Below are 22,831 nucleotides of genomic sequence, written 5' to 3'. Positions count from 1 at the left end.
ACCAGTTGTAACTCTAGAAAAATTTCACTTAGAATGCTCCCAAAGAGATGTACATATTTACATAAAAATACATGAATTAAGACTGTCAAGTGCTAGGAGAAGCACAAGACACTCCCTTTCCCTTAGACACCATGTAAACCCAGAGTTTAGTTTGAAAAACAAACAAACAAACAAACTAAAAACCAGGAACACATCTCTATCCTATAAGGCCTGTGGTACATCAGTGGCAGATAAATGCATGCCAATCTAGTTTTCAAAGGAGAAGGACCTTTATACAGGAAAGACACAACTTCATAGAAGCTGCTCTGTCTCTTAGTGATCAGCCCTCTCTGGGGTATGTAAACACATCTGGGATCTTTCTTACCTGTTTGCTGTACTTGTTACTTGTTTGACAGCTGTACTCGGAGCAGTGATCTGATCCAATTGAAATGTTGTCTCCTGCTCCCACAAATGTGTTGGCTGGTGGTAGATCTTGTACAGCTTGATGTTTTTTCCCTGCAGTTGGTGACTGGGGGTGAAGTTGGACAGTAGGCAATGGGGAACTGGATTTGTAATGCCTTGCCAGGTCGGGACTGCCAGGCCCACCATTAACAGATCGGTATCGGCCCATGCTTGGGCTGTCTGACAGCTTCTCATTGACACTATCATACCTCTGTCCATTTGGTTTAGAAGCTTCGACAGTGACGATACTGCTGTAGAGTGGCTGCTTAGATTTTTTGTTTTTCTTGTCCTTTTTAGGCTTTTTAGATTTGTCATGCTGCTGGGGTGTAAAAAAGTCTTCATGGTCTTTTTTGCCAGCTTCGTAGCCATTTTTACTTTTGGACCTGCAGTATCTTGCCATCATGACAATTAAAATGATTAGGATCACTGTCATAATGCCAGCAACCACCCCAATGACAATACTAAGTCTCTGTTTGCTAATTTCATAGCTTGGGTCACCAGCTATATCCTGGGTGAGTGGGGTATGCAAACTTCGGACTATCTGAGAGTCAATTACAGTTGCATTGGAAACACTTTCATTGACAAATACATGCACCAAAGTCGTAGTGGACTGGGAAGGCTGGCCACTGTCATTCACTTGCACAACCAGCCTGTGCAAGCCATAATGCTTCTGGGTGAGTTTCCCCACTAAGGAAACCACACCACTGGTGGAATCAATCTCAAACAGCTTGAAAGGATTCCCTCCCACAATGCTGTAGTTCAAGTCCGCATTGATGCCATCATCACTGTCTGTTGCTAACACTGTAGCTACTACTGTCCTGACATTACTTGAAGGTGGCAGCAACGTGTAGGAAATGTTTCTGGGAAGGGTAACTGTGGGAGCGTTGTCATTTTCATCCATCACAAAGAGAGAGACTGTGGCTGTGGCCGACCTGGGAGGATCTCCCCCATCCACAGCCTTCACTCTGAAAGTGTAAGTAGTCTGATGTTCCCTGTCAAAAGACATTGTGGAGTAAATGGTCCCTGTGTCATTTTCAATAGAAAAAATGTTACTGTTCTCCTCTATGTACAGGCTCATCTCTGCATTCCGTCCCTTGTCAGCATCCATCACGGTGACCATCCCCACAGGGCTGTTGGGTTGTAAGTTTTCCTTCACATAAAAGGTAAAGACATCTTGCATAAACTTAGGGTCGTTGTCGTTTTTATCAGCCACCTGTACAATCACCGTGGTGCTGCCTTGCAGCACAGGGATGCCTTTGTCTTTGGCATTAACTTTAAACTCATACCTGTCAGTCTGCTCCCGGTCCAGTACTGTATTGACCAGGATGTCGCCAGAATCGGGATCGATGGCAAAAGTCCCCATCACTGAGGAGTCCAGTGAATAGGCGATCTCTGCATTCTTCCCGCTGTCAGCATCTGTTGCCAGCACTGTGGCTACCCTCTCCCCAGGAATGTTGTTCTCTGGAAAGTAAACCTCAACCACAGACTGGCCAAAGACAGGAGGGTTGTCATTCGTGTCTCCCACCTTGACCACCAAGGAATTGTTGCTGGAGAGGCTGGGACTGCCAGAGTCCACAGCTACTATGACCACGTTGAACTCCCGGGTGGTCTCATAGTCTAGTGGGGCAGATGTGTGCAGGAAGTACTTTTTCTTGTTTTGATCGCCCTCTGTGTCGCTGGCTGGCTTAAGCTGGAAAGGAACGTCTCCCACTACGGTACAGGTGACTACTCCGTTCTCGCCTTGGTCACGGTCGGACACCTGAACCAGGGCGATGGGGGTGTCCACCAGGACATCTTCAGCCACGTTGGCCACCCCGTCCTTAAGTGGGATGCGCCCTATCTTGCGAATTTCGATGGAGGGAACGTTGTCGTTCTCATCTTTGATGTTGAGGACCACGGTGGCCTTATCAGTCTTGGGAGGCTGCCCGCGGTCACGGGCCATTACTGTGAATCTCAACTGGTTCACTTCCTCGCGGTCGATCCGGTGTAAGACACTGAGCCAGCCCGACGTTTCATCCAGGCGCAGTAGCCGTCTTACCGACTCGGTGGCAGCCCCAAATACATACTCGATCTGTCCATTGACCCCTACATCCAAATCGGTGGCTCGCAACTGTAGGATGGGGGTGCCCGGAGCGCTGTTCTCAGCCAGGTCAGCCTCATACACGCTCTTCTCGAAGCGGGGGCTGTTGTCATTCACGTCGGTGATGAGCACCCGCAAAATGGCCTGCGAAGACCGAGGTGGGTCGCCCCCATCGCGCACTCGGAGGGTCAGCTCATAGGAATCTCTCTGCTCCCGGTCCAGCGCCCCCTTCACGATCAGCTGCGGTTGTTTCTCGCCGTCTGGAGTGTCTGCCACCTGAAGCTCGAACACACTGCTTCGGCCACTAGGACTCGTCCCGCCGCCACCCTCAGGCGCGTCCAGCCGCCGCTTGGAGCCTCCAGAGCCGCCGCCGCTCGCGCTGTTCCCGCCGCCCCCTGGGTAGGGGGCGCTGTCCGCCGGCCCCAAGCGCCTTCCCTCGCCGCTGCTGCCGCCACCCCCGGGCTCCTGGAGCAGCTCGTAGCGCTCAATGCCATTGCGACCAAAGTCACGATCGGTGGCCGTGGGCAGCAGGTACAGCGTGCCTACAGGCCGGTTCTCCTCCACCGTGAGCGTGAGCACCGGCGAGGGGAAGGTGGGCGTGTTATCGTTGATGTCCAGCACGATGACCCGACCCTCAAACAGGTCCACCCAGCTCTGTGAGGGCCCTATCACCGACACCTCGAAGTCCAGGAAACATTCGTTCTCGTCGAAGATCATCTGACATTGGGGCAGCTTTTCTCGGTCGATGCGCCGCTCACTGGTGCTCAGCTCGCCGGTGAGGTTGTCAATCTTCAGATACTCAGAACCAGACTCAAGGCTGAAAGTCACCTCGCCGGAGCCGGTCACGATGCCCAGGTCCGAGGCCACATTGCCGATCCGCACGTCGGCGGGGCCCTCCTCCGCCAGCCGGTACCGGAGCAGCTGCTTGGCGGCGGCCAGGCTGAAGCAGAGCGGCAGAAGGAGACAACAGCCCAAGCACCAGCCGCGCGCCCATCCCGTGGTCCGCATCCTCAGCATCTTCTCTTGCTGCTGCTGCTACTGCTCCTTCTAACCACAACCCCCCTCGGCACCCCCCTCCTCCGGGGCTGGCCGCCTGCCCTCCCCTCGGTCCTCCTCTCCGGGAAAGGAAGAAACGAGAGGGAGGGGAGGGAGGGGGCCAGAGTAGCGCGTAGAGTCGGCCGATGGGAGGGGGGCAGCTAGAGATGCTTCTTTTTTCTCCTCCTGCTTCTTCCGAAAGTTATTGTTTCATAATTCATGCAATGGGTGCTAATCGCCCGCTCGCTGGCCACCGTTTACTCGCAGTACTCACAGTTCACGGGACACTGCGCGCCACGGGCTCGGTGCCCCCACAAAGTCATCCCCGCAGCGGGAAGATACTGAGATCCAGTCTCCAAGCCCTGGGAAGGGGCCGGAACCGCTTCTGCAAGAGGGCGGCGGAGCCTGGTAGCGGACTAGAACAAACCTGCAGCCTTCCCCGCCTGACAGCAGCGCTAGTCCTTACTGCTACTCGAGTTAAGTCCAATTCACGTTCCAGCTACTCACTCTAGACCCAGGCTCTGTTTAGGCTCCGGAGGTCTAGACAAACGTGAACCGCTTCCTGCTTCAGGCTCTGGGGCGAGCAACAAGCCAGTCTTAACTCTGACTCCTCTTAAGCAGCCGGGAAGCCACTCAACATATCTTGAATGAAAAATTCCACGGCAGGTCGCTTCGGGCAAGGTGCAGCGAAAAGACGCCTCGCGTCACAGCTCGGTCCGCGACCGGGTGCTCCCGGCGCGCCAAAGAGCAGCCCGAGCCATCTTCAGAGACGCCCAGAGTCGGTCGCTTCTCACCCCGAAGAGCTCCGGTTTCTCTTTTTTTTCTTAACAACTCTGCGCAAGGTCATTAGTCACGAAGCCGCCGCCTGAAACCGCAGCAACCATTCGCCCGCGGGGGCGAGAGCCGAACCGTGCGCACCGCGCGGTGCCCAAGTTTGGATTCTCAGCCGCAGAGTCCGTGCCTTCCCTCACCTGCATTCGGCCCGCGTGTTGGAGCAGTGGGATCTGCAGCGCTGTGCGCGATTCAGGGAGGAGATTGCAGCCTCTCTCTCTCTCCCCGCTCTCTCTCGATCCCTCCCCTCCCTCCCTCCTTCTCTTTCTCTCCTCCCTCCTCTTCTCTCTCCTCCCTCCTCTCCTTTCCCCTTTTCCCCCTCTCTCACTCTCTCCAGCACAGTCTCTCAGCTTCTTCCAGTCTCAATGCGGGGAACTCGAGCTGAACTTGATCCCTTTGCAGTTCAAAGGTGAGCAAGCCTGGCTCTGTGCATCCGCGCCACACTGGCCCGGTGAAAGCTCACGATCGGGCACTCCTAACGGCAATTAACAAAGATGCCCAATTCTGTCCGGATTTCCAAAGAAAAGCCAAAGCCACTGAGGCGGGGGTGGAGGGGGAGGTGGAGTCAAACAGAGCTGCCAAGTAGCTTAAAAAAAAAAAAAAATTCTAGTTTGCCAAAGGGAGAAAAAGTGCCAGTCGGCTGTTGTCTCGGAAGTGCCCTGGCGCGGCGGGTGAATTCCGCAGTTGTCTCGTCCGCTTTCGCGTCTAGCAGAGTCTGGTGCGCGCGCTCCCGCCGCCTCTCCGGCTGTGGCTGTTCCGAGACACCGAATCGCTCCGGGGAAGCTCCTACTCTCATACCCCCCTAGCCGGAAACCCGCAAGTTTGCATAAAGTGGTGGTTGCTGCGGAAAGCCCGCGGGCCCCGGACTCAGACTTCTCTCCGACGCTGCAGCGGCGGCGGCGGTATCTGAAACTACACAGTTGCAGAGAACCAGGGAGGAGGGCCCAGGGAAGGGAGGCGGGAGGAAGGACCAGCCAGCCTCCGCGCTCACCGAAGCCAGGCTTCGCTTCGTGGGGCCGAGTGAGAACTGCCCAATCTCAGCCCCGATAAGCCAAAGTCTAGTCTCTGTAGGTAGTTTGGGTGGGGGTGGGGGTGATTCCTTTTCCCCCTCTAGGGCTGGTAGATTCCCTCCTTGACTAAACCCGGCTGCGTGGGTAAGAGCTGAAGTGAGGGTGTTAGTATACCTTCCTCCCACGTCTACCCTCAGACGATGCCCCCCTCCCGCCCCAACTCCCACCCACAATGTGTCTTCGTTTCGCAATTTAGCATCTGGGTTAGTGAATTGCTACTGGTAGGCTGAGGTCTATGTCTGAGTTCCGAAAGCCAAGCTTGTGTTCTGCCAAGCTGTGACCGGCTGCAGTAGTGAAGAGAGAGCATCAAACTCCAGCGAGAGCCAGAGAGGATCCTTTTTTGGAGCCCAGACTTTGGAGGTCTGGGTTGGGGAGGGGAGAATGCCTGCCTTTGTTTAAATGCTTGGAATTCCTGTCATCCGGCTCTCACTGGGGATAGACCGTGCGTGCACACGCCTGGGGAATAAAACACATGCTAGAAGCCTGGGTTTTCTAAGCAGAGCCTGCAGCTTTTAGTAACTGGCAAAGTGTAGCGTCACCTATCTGGATATAAGGGAAATAAACTTTAATGGCAACTTTGTGTACCGAGTATGCTTAACGTCTTTTCTCTCCTTTTGACTTTGTGCCTCCTGATCCTCCCTGCCATTCCCGGACGTGAGGTTTCCCCGGTTCTCACTCATGACCACCGCAGCCTGCCAAGTCAGATCTCAGGGCTGGTGGTGTATTTCGAACCGAAGCCCACTTCTCATGTATTTCACACTGTAAAAAATAAAGACCCTCTATTGAAAGATTAAGAAAAGACGAAGGTAGTAGGTGGTATTTGTGTAGGGTCCTTACTATCTCGGAGAATGTTGCTAGGAATTTAAGGGTTCCTTTAAAGACGAATTTGCATGCCCGATCTAATGCTCACGGAATCAATTTTACCCTGAGACCAGAGGAGGCAGAATGATTTAAATAAGTCAAACACCAATAAAGTCTATTAGCAAAGGAAGCGCGCGGTTGTTTGGAGGAGCGCGGCGAGAAGGAGTGTGTTTGGGGGCGGGGGAGCGACAGTGGTTTCCAAGCTCTCCCCGGAGGGGCGGGGGTGGAAGCACGGAAGACGGAACCGTGAGTAGTATGTGCCAGGAGCTGGCGAATATTTCCCTGTCCCATAAAGCAGCATCTTTCCGGGAGGGGTGGCTCCTCCTCCTCGGCGAGAACGGCCTTCCCCGTAACCCTCCGGCCGCCGCCACCAGAGCTCTCAGCTCTGTATCTGCAGCATCAGCGAGAAAAGCCTGGCGCGCAGGCTCAGTGCGCACCGCCGCAGTCTGAAGGAGGGGGCTGGCGCCGCAGCGCCTCAGCGGCCGACGAAGTGGCAGTAACGCGATGTCCCCCTCACATTTGGAAGAATAGAGGTTTATCTGAATGCCAGCTTTCTCCCGATCCAGACTGGAATGGGAAGGGGGACGTCACCTCCACTGCGAGGCTCTGCGCTGTGCATTCCGATGCGTGGTAGTGTGGCACTCACTCTCCTCGTCGCCTTACTAGAATTTTGCAAACTTCAGGCAATCGCGTGGGCAGAAAGACATTATGCACTCCCTCTTCCCTTGTCAGACCATAAACTTGAATAACCCTCCTCTGCCTCTTCAAGCATTTTCCCGCCGCTCTTGGCAAGGGTGGGGAGAGGGACTGCGTGGTCTACTCTTGCCTAGAGTTTGCATATATTTCCTCCACGACGACAAGGGGACAGGGGTGCAGCGCGTCCTTCACACTGGAGTGGTTTCCTCTGAGAGAGGGAGGTAACCTCCTCTCGCCCTCCCCACTTATCCCCACCGACTCTGCCGAGGAGCCAAGCCAGCGTGGGAAATGGGTCCGACGTGTGTTGCATGGATAGCAGCGCGGCCAGGCTGCTGTTGGGCCGGGAAACCTTGCTCTGCTCCCTCCCCCACCATCGCCAGCTCCGACCTTTCCGCCAGAGAAGAAGTGGCAGCTCCTTTGCCCCCCCCCCCCCCCAGAGGTTCCTGTGGACGAGAATGGAATGGGCGGGAGGAGGGTAAAGTGGGGTAAAGGGGGTGACACCCTCCTAGCGCCCTTGGGGCTGCCATTGCTCCCAATCCTCTTCCGCCCCCTGTCTGGGCGCTCACACCATCGCTCTAGCCTCCAGCCTGTGTGCAGGGTGAATGAAGGCTAGCAGTAGTCCATCCCCCCCCCCCCCCCGCCCCATTTCCGCAGTCTTAGAGCCAGTGTCACAAGTGCTCAGCAATTTCATTAAATGGAACCCAGGGACTTAATCCTCCCAGTAGCAGACCTCACCAGGGGAATGTGATATCCGGATTCGCTCCCACCCACAGACCCCACCGGGTCTTTCACACCCGAGGCTGCTTTTATCTTCTCAACCTGAGAGGCAAGGTTCACGAGGAAATGGGATCAAAAAGTGTAACCCGCTGCAAGAAATTAAAGAGGTTGCAGTGGCTTCTGCCGCCGCCGCGGCTTCTCTGGCAGACAAAACCGAAAAGGCGTAGTGTTCTAAAGACTGCCTTCATCAGTAGCAGGACGTCATCATTTGGAGGGAGCAAAATGTTTTAGGGAAGATTGAAACGTTTACGATGCACCTTTCTTTTCTTTGTTATTTAAAAGGAAATGTCCCGTGATAAGCATACATGTAAAATAAAGCAGACATAAAAATGAAATTAATTAAAATCCAGATATCCCATGCTAATATATGTCAAAGAAAATGCGGATTGCTTTTCTTTGCCAAACACCGTCCTCCAAACTTAACAGTTCAAGTACTTTTTCAGTTAAGAGCATTGGTGACAGAGCGGGGTGGCAGGGATAGTATTTGGGGGTCCCTTAAGTGGCTTTAAGCCTTTTAAAAAAGAAGACTGGCAAAAAAGTAAGGACAACAAAGTTTTCAGTAAGGCTAAGAATCAAGTGCCAGCGGCAGGGTTTCAGGGTCGGGAGTCTTTCATTTATAATAGACGCTCTATTATTCACAAGAATGCGAGAAAAAGGTTAAATACAGTAAACATGCTAGCCAGTCCTGGAGAGAAATATAAAGCACTAAGTACACGGGAAAGAGAGAAAGTGACTCAAGAACTCCACCAAGGGACAAACAGAGGAAATGACACCCGACATCTCCAAACGCAGTGACCTTTCATCTTTAAGGAAAGGTTTTCTTCCAGGCCCTCTTCCAGGTGCTGCGGGCTGTGCCTAAGTCATCAGTGATTGTCCTAGCTACTTTTGGTAAATTTAATGTCTCAGTCTTCCTTCTCAGTATTTATAAACACTTACCCATTAAGCATATACTTTTAAACAGCAGACATAACAATCTGTAAATGTCTAGTACCAAAAAAACAAAAGCAACAAACAAACAAACAAACAAACAGAAAAAACCGATTCCAGTTCTTGGGTAGAGAGTTTTGCCTACATTTTTTGTTTCAGCTTGAAATCCATGGTTGTAGTACTAAAGTGTGGGAGACTGAAATGGTTGAATAATTCATTGTGATAACAGCCTTTTGATGGACATTAAAACTCAGCAGTTTAAATAAGGAAACCACAGACTTCCTTTTAGGCAGGTAGCAACTGCTTCCATCAGTGGTTACTTAATTGGTCTCTAGCCAAGAAATAACATCTTCTGTGCTATTTAAATCTTGAATGTAAGCTATACATTACAGAAGTAAAAGAACACAAGTTAGATGCTGCACAAAACTGATTCGTAAAGCCTATTGGCTAACTGTAAAACACAGAAACAAGGCCAGTGTGAAACCATGTTTTCAAAGGTTTAAAAAGAAAATCCTTGCAGATAAAATTTAGTTATATGAACATTAATTTGTAAACTATGTGATTTTTATATTTCATTAGAATGTTCTTAATTAAGGCATTTTAATTAGATATTTTCTTCATTTACATTTCAAATGCTATCCCCAAAGCCCCCTATACTCTCCCCATGCCCTGCTCCCCAACCCACCCACTCCCACTTCCTGGCCCTGGTATTCTCCTGTACTGGGGCATATGATCTTCACAATACCAAGGGCCTCTCCTCCCATTGATGGCCGACTAGGCCATCTTCTGCTACATATGCAACTAGAGACACAGCTCTGGGGGGTACTGGTTAGTTTATATTGTTGTTCCTCCTATAGGGTTGCAGACCCCTTTAACTCCTTGGGTACTTTCTCTAGCTCCTTCATTGGGGGCCCTGTGTTTCATCCAATAGATGGCTGTGAGCATCCACTTCTGTATTTGCCAGGCATTGGCATAGCCTCACAAGAGAGAGCTATGTCAGGGTCCTATCAGCAAAATCTTTCTGGAATATGCAATAGTGTCTGGGTTTGGTGGTTGAATATGGGATGGAACTCTGGGTGGGGCAGTGTCTGTATGGTCTTTCCTTCCGTCTCAGCTCTGAACTTTGTCTCTGTAACTCCTTCCATGGGTATTTTGTTCACCATTCTAAGAAGGAGCGAAGTATCCATCATTAGATTGTTTTTAAACTAATTTAAGAAACTTGATAGAAAAGATTTCTACTTTATTTTTTTATTTTTATTTTGTTTTAGATTTATGCTTTAAAATTGGCAAAGATTTATGGTTGGTTGTTTTTCCATTTATACCGTTTTAATTTGCCAAAAATATTCGATCTACACAGGTTTCCAACTTATGCGTCACATTAAAAAAGGTCCAACTAATTACACTGAGAGAGACATTGTGCCTTATTTACAACAATTTATGGGACATTTCAAATTTATAATTTTTTCACACATTCTCAACAATCTGAATTATGGAAAGCAAAAGGGATTTTGCCAAATGTAGGCAAGCGTTCGGGGAAAGATTTTTGGCAGTTTAAAAGCAGTGCATTCTACTGAGCATCACTTGAAGCTATTACTTGTCAGTCACTATGGCAAATTTGAATGTGCCAGTGCAGTCTGCAGGATGAACTGGAGACATGTACTGTCTTTTCATTATAGATGCAGAATACATCAGAATACTGTAAGCAATTAACACTGATGAAAATTATATATATATATATAATATATAAATAAATAAACTATATATAATATATAAATAAACTATATATATATATATATATATATAATCTGAGGGAGAAGGAGGATCTCATCAAAATAACCCAAGTAAAGGTTGCATTAAAACAAATGACCATGATTGTGCAAGAAACCATTGAAAACTATGAATTATCTGTAAAATGCTAATTCCATTCCTTATATTAATTTCCCACATTGTTTGGGTCAGAATTGTTTAAAACAATCATTGGTTACTTTAGCAATAATGAAATTTCCAACGATTATCATTGAGACTGTTCACTGACTTGCGCTCTAGTCTTAAGTTAGGCTACCAGTTCTGGGACCCCTGCAGGCAGGATGAATCTCTTTGCTAGCTTTGAGCCACTTGAGTGGAAGGGGAATTGAGTGGGTGGCTGAACTAAATAGCTTACCTCTCTGTAAGTAAAGCTGTTTACTAATCTCACTAGAACCAATATCCAGGGATCATCAATGAGTTTCAGACAGACATGCTCTTTGGAAACCAGCACTATATTTTAGCTGCTTGTTTCAGTTCTCATCTAATGACTCCTTCCAAGTAAAGTGGATTAAAAAGAATTTTATGACGATTGACACCACAGGTTTCATCTGAGGAGCCATATAAAACCTCAGTTATACTATTCGGTGATGGGTAGACGTACAGTTCTATTCGCAAGATAACTTTTTCATAAAAGTGTTGACACACACACCTGGTAGCTTTTTACATGGGCATTGTTAAGCTATTTCTCTTCCTTGGAAATGCTAAAGAGTTAACACCCTAAACAAGGCTCTTAATAAAGTATTGCCAAATGACAGTGGGATGTGAGTATAAAAAGAAGTCTTTATATTTGTGGTTCTGTCGTTGATTTCCTGTTTTTGTCTGTGTAGCAAATTCTTAGTATTGTCTCCAACTGACTGGGGAAAAAAGCAGAAACTCAGCCTATAGTGTTATAGCTGTTACAGAGCCTTATAAGATGCAAATGTGGGAATTCAGTTTGATTATTTAAGAAAACATTAGGTTTTTATTTTTTTCTCTAAGTAAGTGATAGCAATGGTTAATAACAGATTTGGTTAGTAATAGTTTCTTTGGTCATCAATGTGCACCCAAATTCAGCACTGAAATTTGGTTCCTTTTTCTTTTCCTGAGGGTTATTCGGCTTCTTCCTCCAGATGTTAGATGTAGCTTTACTATATCCCTTTATTTGCAGGGCAAAAAGTCTAACCCACCTCTGCCTTTCCCATGCTATAAAGCTTGTCTTTTCATCCAACAAAGAGAAAGCATTGTTCCTAACCTTCCTTTAAAATACCAGAGATGAGGGCAAAATACAGTGAACTTGAAAAGGTATCTTTTAACTTTAGGTAGCACTCTCATTTCCAGTTTATTTTTTCCTATAAAATCATGATTTTCAGCCGGGCGTGGTGGCGCACGCCTTTAATCCCAGCACTCGGGAGGCAGAGGCAGGCGGATTTCTGAGTTCGAGGCCAGCCTGGTCTACAAAGTGAGTGCCAGGACAGCCAGGGCTACACAGAGAAACCCTGTCTCGAAAAACCAAAAAAAAAAAAAAAAAAAAAAAAAAATCATGATTTTCAAAGTTCTATAAGCCAGTGTTCCTTCCACTTCCAAAAAATATTCTCCTTAGACGTCATGATCCTTGTTCCATCCATCCTGAATTACTCCCAAGCTTGTGATACTGTTGGAACTTAGAGTAGTTCTCATTTACACCAGCATCCTCGAGATTTTCAAGCAGCACTGGGGAGGGGTGCTTCATAGTCAAGTACTGTGATACTTGTGTAAGAATTTCAGTTACAAGAGATTAAGAACTAAAATTCCTTCCAATTCAGGTTCCTCCTTGTCACACCTATGGTTTAAATGGTGCTTAAAATGCCACCTGCTTTTTAGGCCACTTTTTAAAGGATTCTGCAAATAGTAGAGTTGAGAGAGCAATATATATGGATTGAATGTGTTAAGTTGTACTATTGTGGATCCACACTTGCTTTTTGTTCATGGTTAAGTGGCATCGAACCCATAGTGTATCAGCTTTTAAGAATTTCCCCAGCACCAACTTTGTGAGCTTAGAAACTATAGAGGCATAGAATGTGTAGTGCCCTTGGATGTGTTATTCTATGTTCTCGAAGAGGGGGTCAGAGCGGAATCAATGTTTAAGGTTCAGACTCAGAAAGCAGATAAAGACATGCAAAATTCTGAAGGAAAAGGGAGAGGGAGGGGGAGAGGTGAGAGGGGGAGGGGGAGGGGGAGAGGGAGGCAGGCAGGGAGGGAGGCAGGGAGGGAGGGAGGCAGGGAGGGAGGGAAAGGGGGGGGGAGAGAGAGAGAGAGAGAGAGAGAGAGAGAGAGAGAGAGAGAGAGAGAGAGAGAGAGAGAGAGAGAGAGAGAGAGAGATTCCTTTTGATGTAAAAAGGGCTAAGGAAACATGGGAAGCATAAAGATCTACTTCCAGCTGATGACACTTGGGAATCCACAGCTGCAGAGTTTTTTAAGTGCACCCTTTGTTCCTCACAATAAAATAGACCCCAAATAATTCAACTCTTATGCATCCCTCCCCCTTAGGTAGGGACATGTAAGTCTCATGGAAGAAGTGGAAAAGTCAGCAGTAAGGGTCTGGATAAGATGCACAGGTACTGTCATAAAAGCATTGTCTCTTCCATTTATTCCCCTAAGTCTTTTGCTCTTCCAGAAGTACAATTTTGCCCTCCCTCACCCCCTATTAAGATGGTATAGAGGCCCCACCTGCTGCCAGCTAACTCCTAGGGTTTCTCTGTCAAACCCTGTGTATATGTTGGAAATTAAATTTGTTTTGTATTTTCTGCTAATTTGCCTTTGGTCAGTTCCTTTTACACCATCAAAAAATCAAACCTAAGAAGATAAAAGAAAAATATTCTCTTTGACAATACTTACCAGGAAAGATTCTCTCTCTCTTTCTCTCTCTCTCTCTCTCTCTGTAATTGTTTAGGAAGGTAGCAGATAAACAATGAAAATCCCAGTTTTTGAAAACATGTGTTTTAAATATAAAATAAATCCTGCAAATCAGGCAAGCTGGCACTTGCCTTTAATCCCAGCACTCAGGGGACAGAGGCAGTTGGATCTCTGTGAGTTCTAGGCCAGCCTTGTCTACACCCAGGGGTATACAGAGAAACCCTGTCTTGAATAACCAACCCCCACCCCCACCCCCCAATTCCTGCAGTCGCCATTATACAGAAAACATACAGGACACCTGTGATGTGTACAGATAGCCATGCCCCTGCCTCCTCTGTCCATTCTCTGCTCCCTCCCCTTTAACAAAGAAAGACTGGTTTTTACCAATAGAAAACAGTAGAAGTTACAGTGTTCTAATGCCCCCAGAAGACCGTTCTTTCTGGAATACAGAGACACCATATTACCAAGCCTAATTACCTTCTGAGCACCAGCACTATGCTGAGGTGGCTTCACATGATGTTAAAAGGGCTTAGGAAACGTGGAACACATAAAGGTCTACTTCAAGCTAATAGCACTTGGGAATCTATAGCTACAGAATTTTAAGTACACTTTTTTGTCCCTCACAATAAAATATACTCCCCAAAATTCAACTCCTATGTATCCCTTCCCCTTAATTAGGGGAGTCTCCACCTTCCTCCCATATCCTTTAAGTCAGCTAGAAGAGGAGACAGGCCATTTTGGACCCTCTAGACTAGTCCTTCTGCCAACTGAATACCATCTGTCAGTTGGGATTATGGGAGCCAAAACATTGCCTGCCTGGACCTGGTCCAAGTCTCTGACCCTTTAACACCAGGGTGAGACCTAGGCTAGTTATACAGACAATGCATTTCAGAAAGTGTTATTGCTGAGCAATAGACTCCTGGAACTTGAGTGTTCTATTTGTTCATTTCATGGTTGTCGAACAACAGTACTAGATTTAATAACAAAAAGTGTTAGCATATTGTGGTTCATTTTTGTGCCAGGCCCCAGTCTTAACACACTCCATACGGCTAACATTTAATCTTCGAAGATTATCAGATAGCAGTTTTCGAAGTTATTAGATTATGAACATTGTTTATTACATTGGGTAGAAGAGGATGTTGAAATCTAAGAACTTAAAGATGTAGAGGCATTATACCTACTAAATGGCTTGGACCAGGGGATTCAATGTTGATCTTTTAGATTTGAAAACTTTGCACTGGTTTATCGTAAACAACTCCCATGGTGATGGAAGACTAACATAATTAGTGTATAGAGTTTTACCCATATGTGGACCCTTGTACCATTGTTCTTGTGTATATAACCTTATTTAATTAATCTTGTGGGCTTTTATTTTTCTAGGAAAATTCTGTTATAAAAACAACAAATTCTAAGCGGCTGTGCTCAGAGTTCTTTGGGCTACAGTTTTGGTTACAGCTTTTTAAAAATAGACCTGCTTCCCAGATAAAAGCAAATGTCTCATTTGTTCTTTTTTTTTCTTTTAAAGGCAACACATTTAACTTTAAATGTTTGGAAGGAACCCTTCAGTGTTAGGAGTGTTGTTTCCAGAGGTGACACATGATCAATAGTTATGAAAAACCCCACTAGTGGTTTCTTTGCTACATGTGTTTCATCTTTGTGAGCGGTCCACAGGAGTAGCATTAGGATGGATTCTTTGGTTTCCCTTTATTCTCAGAATGAGAACCTCTTTAAGGCCTTTGTTCTACTTTTTATCCATAAGAAGATTTTTTTTTTACAGGATGATAAGCATTATGAATCGTATAATAGTGACTGAAGCAATTGTAATTAGTAATTGTGGTACAATTTAGGGGAAAGGGGAAGGACTGGAGGCAGAGTCTCCTTATGTAGCCCAAGCTGGCCTGGGATTCATGATTCTCCCTCCTTAGTCTCTTTATTGAGGAAATTACAGGTGAGTACCATCACCTGTGACATAATGCAAATATTTGATTGGATACGTATGCCCTAGGAGTGTATACTACTAATATGTATAAAATTATTTAATAAAATATCCTTTTGGATTAAGATTTATGTGTATGTACTTCTGTACTATTTTTGCTCTTTAGACTACTGAGCCTAAGGGGTGGATAAGCAATATACAGAAAAATGTACTCTACTGAAAGTAACAAGGGTTATATTCATGAGTGGCCTAAAACACTGTTTATCACTGTTAATTATTGACTAAAGCACATAAGTGTCTACACTCCAGCACAGGAGAGAATATACTATCAGAAAATCTAGAAGTCAGAATGGCCACATGAATCAGTAGGCCAAAAACATATAAGCAAAAATGATATGTGTTTCCTTGGTAAAAACATTTAGGAACTAGAACAGTTTCAGCATCTTTGCTTCTCTCTCTCTGATTTGTTTGTTTGTTTGTTCATTACACTGACACAGGGTCTCACTATGCAGACCCCTAATTTTCTGGGTTTGTTTGTTTGATTGTTTGTTTTAATTTTGCTGGTTTGCTGTTTTTTTAAAGACTATTTATATGTGATTTGCAATCCTGTACACCAGCATGCCAGAAGAAGGCATTGGATCCCATTATAGATGGTTATTGTGGTTACTGGTAACTGAACTCAGGAAGTATGGAAGAGCAGCCAGTGCTCTTAACAGATGAGCCATTCCAGACCCCAGTTTCCTTTCTAACTGATGTACCTGGATTTCCTGGGGCTCCTCAGAAATGTGTATTTAGCAAGCTGACAATCCAGGAAGCAATGGTTTAGAGACCAGAAGAGACGCTGATGTTAAATTCCAGTCTGAAATCTGTCAGGCTTGAGAGCCAAGGAGAAATGATGCTCTCACCATGTTCAAAGGACAGAATAAAACAGTACTGAACCTCCCACTCTGAGACAAGGTGGGTCTGGAGGAGCTGGGCAAGAGAGTAAATAAGATAATAGTGAATCAGAGCAAAATGTGTTGTATGAAATAATTAAAGCATTAATAAAATATTTAAAAGTATTAATGAAATAACTTAGGTCATGATATATACTTCTGTATGTTTCATGCGTCATTATTAATATCCTTTTGTATTCTCTGTTGTTCAAGATAAACAAACAAACAAAAGCCTTTTATTCTATTCTAAATTACAATTGATCCGTTTGGGAGCCACCATTGCAGAAGGCAATTTTCTGTGCTTTGTCTATTTATTCAAATGCTGTTTTTATTCTAATATTACACCAAGGTCAATCTCAGAATATTGTTAGACAAAATATATAGGAACACTATGGACAAGTTAATTGGACACATGGTATCATCCCCACAACATACAAATATATGTGTGTCATAGCTTGATGAAACCCACAGTGTTTAGCTAATAGGTAGACTCCAGAGTAGTACCTAATGGTTTTGGGTAAAGCCAGCTTTTTGGCATTCTATGGCATTTGCATCAGGTATCCTTCAAGCATGTAGTAAATCTTTATTTTAATGATTGTTCATGGAGATTATAGATGAAAATGCAAATTACTTACAAATATGAAATTAATACAGCATAACTAGTATGTGAACTTTGTGGGAGTGAGGGAAATAAAAATCCATGAAAGAAAAGTCATTTCCTCCATAGCCCCCTCCCATCTCATTTAACTAACCATAGACTTTCAACTTTTCAACAGTCAAGAATCAGTTTCTCTTATATTAATTTATACACAACCTCGTTCAGCAACTGTTCGAAAGAAGAATGAACGTATGTATCTAATTCTCAATGGATTGTTTTCTTAGTAATTTATTTTCATGGCAATTGTGGCAATAATTAGGATTGGCCACATGACTGCTTATTAGTAAATTTCAAGCATAAACTCCATCTTGAATCTAACTTATTTTACCTATTGCATCTCTAGATAGCAACAATAAGCAAGTGAATCTGGAAGTAGAAATTGTGAGATAAGTCATCCCTGCATCTCCTATTGTGTTTTAGAAATATTTTTATTAGTGCCTTGATGATTTCATACAATGCAGTTGCTCTCGTTTGTTACTTCTTCCTACTCTTTCCAGATCCACCTTACACAAACAACTTTGCATCCCTTGCTGTCTTATTCCCTTGATCTTACTACAATCAGTATTGGGCATAATAACACATAAAATACAAATTTAATTCATTTGGTATGATAATATTTATGGTTTATCTTATGAAGAATCCTATTCATGTAGAGTATGACTATGATATAAAATTACTGAAGACATTATGAAAACTGGTCAATTAGAGCCGACTATCTAATATGTATAACCATCTTCACATTTGTCATTTTAAAAGGCTGTACAATTATTCCTGTGATACTGCAATTTCTGTGAGCATCATTGGATTCCCTCATCAGCGTACTTGAGATATTTTTGTAACTATTTCTTTCATCCCTTGAAATGGTCAAATGGCATTCAGAACCTCTTAATGTGAATTAAATGTCTGATAGAGCTGGAGAATATTACATTTATTCAAATAATAAGTTCAAAGATCTTATTTTATTTTGAGTCTTTTGTAGTTAGTAAAAGTGACTGTGAAGGCAATTATAAAGAAAAGTGGCCTAAAGAAAATTCAAAATGTATCAGATCACTGGAATTCATTCACGGTTGCCCAACAGACTACTCTCCGTCCAGTTATTCATGATTAACTGTGTCTATGCACATGAGTGTATATGGTGGAAATATCTTGTGGAAATCTAAGGTAAAATCTTAAGCTGGGGACTGAATAAGGAACCTAGAGAGGTAGAAACTCCTGATCTATATGTAGTGTGTGTGTGTGTGTGTGTGTGTGTGTGTGTGTGTGTGTGTGTGTGTGTGTTCCATGTATGTGCTGGTATCTTCAGGGGCCAGAGAGAGGTGATGGATCTCCTGGAGCTGGAATTACAAGAAGATGTGAGATACCTAAGGTGAGTACAAGAAGCTGAACTCAGGTCCTCTGAAAAGCAAGAAGCACTCTTAACAGCAAACGTCTCACCACCCCTTGTTTCCTATTTTATAAAATGCTCAGTGGACAAAGTGCTTGACAAAAAATTGTGAGAACTAGAGCTCAGATTCCCAGAACCCACACCAAAGCAAGGCAATCATGGCAGCTGTTTGTAATTCTAGAAGTCCAAGGCAGGGGACCTCTGGGACTAGTGACTATCTAGACTATCTGAAGTTGACAATCCAAGACTCAGAGAAAACTTGCCTTAATAAATAAAATAGAAGAATGAAAGAAGATACTGTATATCAACTTCAGGCTTTTGCAGGAATATACACACATAAATATGCATACCCAACAGAGGTTCACTCCCACACATGTAAATACACATATACATCTATGTCATTCACACAACAAAAACAACTAGGAAAAACTAACTAATTTATTTTATTTTGGAAGCATTTTCATCTAGCCTGGGGAAATAAGACATTAATTAGTACAAGCCAAGTGATATGACATATAGGGTAGCCAAGATATAGTAGATTCTGAATCAATGTGCTGTAGTATATCAAACAGTATCATATTTATAGTAAGAAATAGCTGCAGGTTTTCTTTATTTAGTGTACTTCTTGGAGGAGTAAGCTGGATAAGACTAGTCACAGATATTGTTTTTACTCTCTGGATGGTACAGAATGAGAGGCAAGGCTTTGATAGACAAGTGAAGGGAAAAATAAAAGTACTGTCTATACTTTATACATAAGCTATACCTTTTTCTTAAAAGTGTGGAATAGAAGAGCTACCCTCTAGAAGAGTTATTGTGAGGATATAGTGAGATCATGTATGAAAAGTTTCCAATATAGCAAGCAATGTATGACTTATGCTTCATAAATACTAGTTTTCTTTCCTTGTTCATTGATTGCTTTGGGTCGTCATTTGCATATCTATGGGTATAAGATGAAAATGAATAATTCAGAATTGATATGTAGTATAATGAAGCAGAAGATGAAGAAGAAATATGATCTAATCAAAATGAGCTAGTCATAATCTCTCTACTTTGAAAAATATTAGCATAGTTAAGTCATATTTATACCAGGCTCTTAACTTTTCATATCTATGTATTTTCTTTTATCTTTTGAATAGCCATAAGGTTTTGATCACTCAGGTTATTATCACCATATACTTAATGAAAAAATTGCTGATTTTGACTTGAGCATATCACATCACTATTTTGTGCAGGAATCTCCACCAAGAAAGAGGTTCTGGGCTTGGCAGATGGCTTCTACGTTGTCTCATAATGCTTCTAGCCTCCTGATATTCATGGATTTGTAAAGTGTTGCTTCTGATGTTGGCCAAACCTCAGTTGGTTAAGACAATATAGTGAAAAAAATAGGCATTATTACCAACAATGTGTTCAAAAGGTACTGGATCTTGCACATCGACTCTCTGAATTTCATCTTTACTTCTACATTTTGAGTTAGGTCTAGTGGAAGCCCAAATGGCAAAATCAGATTATATGTGCCTAACATCTGCCAAAGCCTTTAAATCAAGTGAATGAACCTGTGTCTTCCTGGGCCCATAACTGACCTTGAAAGTGAGCTTAGGAGAGTTCTGTCCAGGAGTTATACCTAACTCCGTAGTTATACCTGTATTCATCAACATAGTAGAGCTTAATTGAGTGATTGTTGAGGCCTTTGGGGTAGAGTTTTTCCCAAGATAAGTGACTACACCTAAGGGGTTGAGGTTTTTATTATAAATATCAGGGAGATCTCAGGCAGAGATATATGAAGAGTTTAAGCAGGGGAAGAAAGTAATAGATGAAACATGGCCAGCAGATTGGGCCATCACAAGTAAGGAGACAGAAAAGTGAAATGCCAGACACCAAAAGGCCAGGAAAGCAGGAACCAAGAGTGGTTGCCAAAGATCAGAAAGGGCAGAGAAGTTAAAATGGCTGGGTTATATAAGAATCAGAGAACCCTGGAGAAGGAAAGCCTACCCATGGACTGGAGGGTTTAGGGTAGGGGATAGACTATTCCAGCCATCATGATTTAGTAATAGTTACTGCCAGATGCTTAGAGAACCTGGTTGTCCATGTCTGCTTTGATATGTTGAATAAGCACCTTAGTTAGCCATTTTTCTTTAGTTTGAGACATACCAACCCATCCTCTTTACAGTTCAGATTTCTAAAATAAAATAATAGAGCTGGGAACATCCTTCAGAAAGAACATGGATAAAGCTCATCTGGCAGGATTCGAAATGTGGTGGCCTATAAATATACTCAAAATGTTATTGTTTTTATTTCCTCATTAAAGTAGGAAGCACAGTGGATATTGAACACTGTGATTATAAATGTTAACTTAGGGTATTAAAAATGGCAGTTCTTCTTTTGCTTGAAAGTAAAACTCAGATCAACACCCTGAAGATGAGATCAGTGTCATTGGATTCTATTTCTATTTTCCCTGAAAATAATAATTTAATTTCCTTTCTATAGTTTTAACCATTACTTGTCTCCTTAGTGGGCTTATTGGAACAGGGGGGTGAGCTTATCTTGTCAGATCTGCCAGATCAAAAGTCTATTGATAGCATTTTTGGCAGGTCAAGGAAAGGAAACACATGCCTTTTCAGCATTAGCATCTCATAGACCACCAGTTGCTAGTGGAGAAGAAACTCAAATGGCAGCATTTAGCTGCTGGAATTGCTTTGATTCTAAGGACTCTTTTTCTCATCTGTTTGGCAGTGCTTTTCACTATTATTCTGTGAAGCAGGAAAATAAATGCTTGAACCATAAAGACCCTAAAATTTGACCCTAGGGTTTTGTCATCCATGTCCTTCATCTTCCTCTACAGCATTCACGACCAAACTCTTTGGAAATAGAGTAACGAAAATACAACTCCTAAAATAACAATCTGAGCAGTGCATTTGTGGTGCTATTATTTAAACAGGCTATACCAGAGATATATGGAGACAACCCTATGTCTATTTGTATTATCAGAATTTATTCTAAGCTGGGTCAATTTGCTTGTCTGTTATTTGTCAAATAATCTACTTTTTCTTGATAGCTGGTTATTGCCAAATACAGGTTCTTTTATTCCAGTCTTACTTAATAATGTTAACTCTCTTATCAGACTTAACACTTTGCACAATAATTTTATCTAGGTCTGTGTCTATATGAAGGCTACAGAATAGCTACAAAAGGGTTAACAGGGCCCTGATCTTGAGAGAGTTCAAATAGACCTTAGTGAAAATGAGGCAGAAGGCATAGTACAAATGCAGACAGTCATTGCAGGTCGTTTGATAAGATGCTGAGGAACACAGTTGGAGAGCTGCTGGAGGCAAGGAAGTGCTGCTAACACTGAGGTCTAGCTGAGCTCCAAGGTTGAGTCTAACTGTAGAGGTGCCAGACTGTGGAGGCAAGGTGAAGGACCAGCCCAGACAGATAAGTGTATACCTATATTGTGTATAGCTATGATTTCAATCCCTGTGGAAATCAGGTGTTCTCAACCTGTTAATCCCTTGAAACACACACTGCAAGTTCAGACAACAGGTAGATAGAGCCTTTGAAGGCCTTGGTGTCCTTTTGCTTGTGGGGTTCAGGTGGGTATTAGAGGCATCATTTATCCGTTGTGTGTAAAATTCTCAGAAATAGTTTATTGCTACAGTACTGTGTAGCACATGTGTTCTGTTTGCAGTCTCCTTGGCTCAGTTTATAGGCATGGCCTTTTACTTTTATCAATATGTTATCAATCTGCCCCCATGATTTTGTGACAGGGCGAGACAATGCAAAGGCTCCTCCGTCTTGTATTCTTGCTGAGGCCATTTCAGGTTTAAGTAGAATTTGATCTCCTTGACGGAGAAGCCCATGGAACTCTACCCAGTTTTCTCCTAGGAACCAAAGGTCAGGATGTCTTTGCTCACTTAGCTTCCGCTAAAACTGCTCATTTGTTCAGAATCCCCTCCAGCTAACTTCTTTTTTAGCTCTCCTGTTAAACTGCTTGCTTCAAACTGCTTGCTTTGGCAATAACCCCTGTAGCTGCTGAAGAAGATGTCAGGACTTGGTTTCTGCCTTTGAAAACACCATGTTCTAGATATTTGGAGTCATACCTAGGTCTCTGAATACTGATGTGTTCCCAGCTAGCTGCAATAAAGACTTTGAATTGGCTATAACCCATAACTGTTATTTGACTGATCATTTTGGTGAGGTAACAACACTGGACAGGTGGTGGTGTTTATGTGCTGACAGGCAGAGGTATACTCCTGCCTCTGCATTTGCACTTTAAATAGAGTTAAATGATACTTCATAAAATGAAGTCACTCACAGCAAGGCACAGTATGAACAGCACTGTTTGATGTAAGATGAAGTACTAACTTAGAACTTAGGACACACACAGCTTATAAGTGTGTGTCCACCCATGGGACAGATACACTTTAACTTAGGAATGGACATCAGAGCAACTGGAGCCAATCTCATCCTATGAGGGATAATTGAAACTAAACCATGGAATGGTGCTCTAGAATCTTCCCCCTCCCTTT

At 44.0% G+C, this 22,831-nt stretch overlaps 1 protein-coding gene and 1 long non-coding RNA gene across 9 annotated transcripts in view; one reads left to right on the top strand and one right to left on the bottom strand.

Annotated features, from left to right (window-relative positions):
* Positions 1-4,599, bottom strand: part of Pcdh7 (protocadherin 7) — a 407,729-nt gene extending 403,130 nt beyond the window's left edge. For 5 of the 8 annotated variants that reach the window (XM_021163001.3, XM_021163002.3, XM_085836699.1 and 2 more), the window contains exon 1: positions 365-4,598. In XM_021163001.3, the coding sequence (XP_021018660.1) occupies positions 365-3,538 (3,174 nt within the window). In that variant the 5' untranslated portion in view covers positions 3,539-4,598. Of the gene's footprint in view, positions 1-364 lie in introns of all 8 variants that reach the window. The other 3 variants (XM_029477354.2, XM_085836701.1, XM_021163005.3) reach the window with 1 other exon arrangement.
* Positions 4,600-4,615: 16 nt separating this feature from the next.
* LOC147005149 (uncharacterized) lies at positions 4,616-6,032 on the top strand. The gene is made up of 2 exons (XR_015046936.1): positions 4,616-4,796; positions 4,998-6,032. It is a non-coding gene; the product is annotated as an uncharacterized LOC147005149 (long non-coding RNA).
* Positions 6,033-22,831: the final 16,799 nt, after the last annotated feature.

Source organism: Mus caroli, unplaced genomic scaffold (assembly GCF_978045245.1).
Source record: "Mus caroli unplaced genomic scaffold, Mus_caroli_1 scaffold_4, whole genome shotgun sequence".
NCBI lineage: Eukaryota > Metazoa > Chordata > Mammalia > Rodentia > Muridae > Mus > Mus caroli.
Note: the sequence above shows the minus strand (reverse complement) of the source record. Positions and strands in the feature narration are given on the sequence as shown.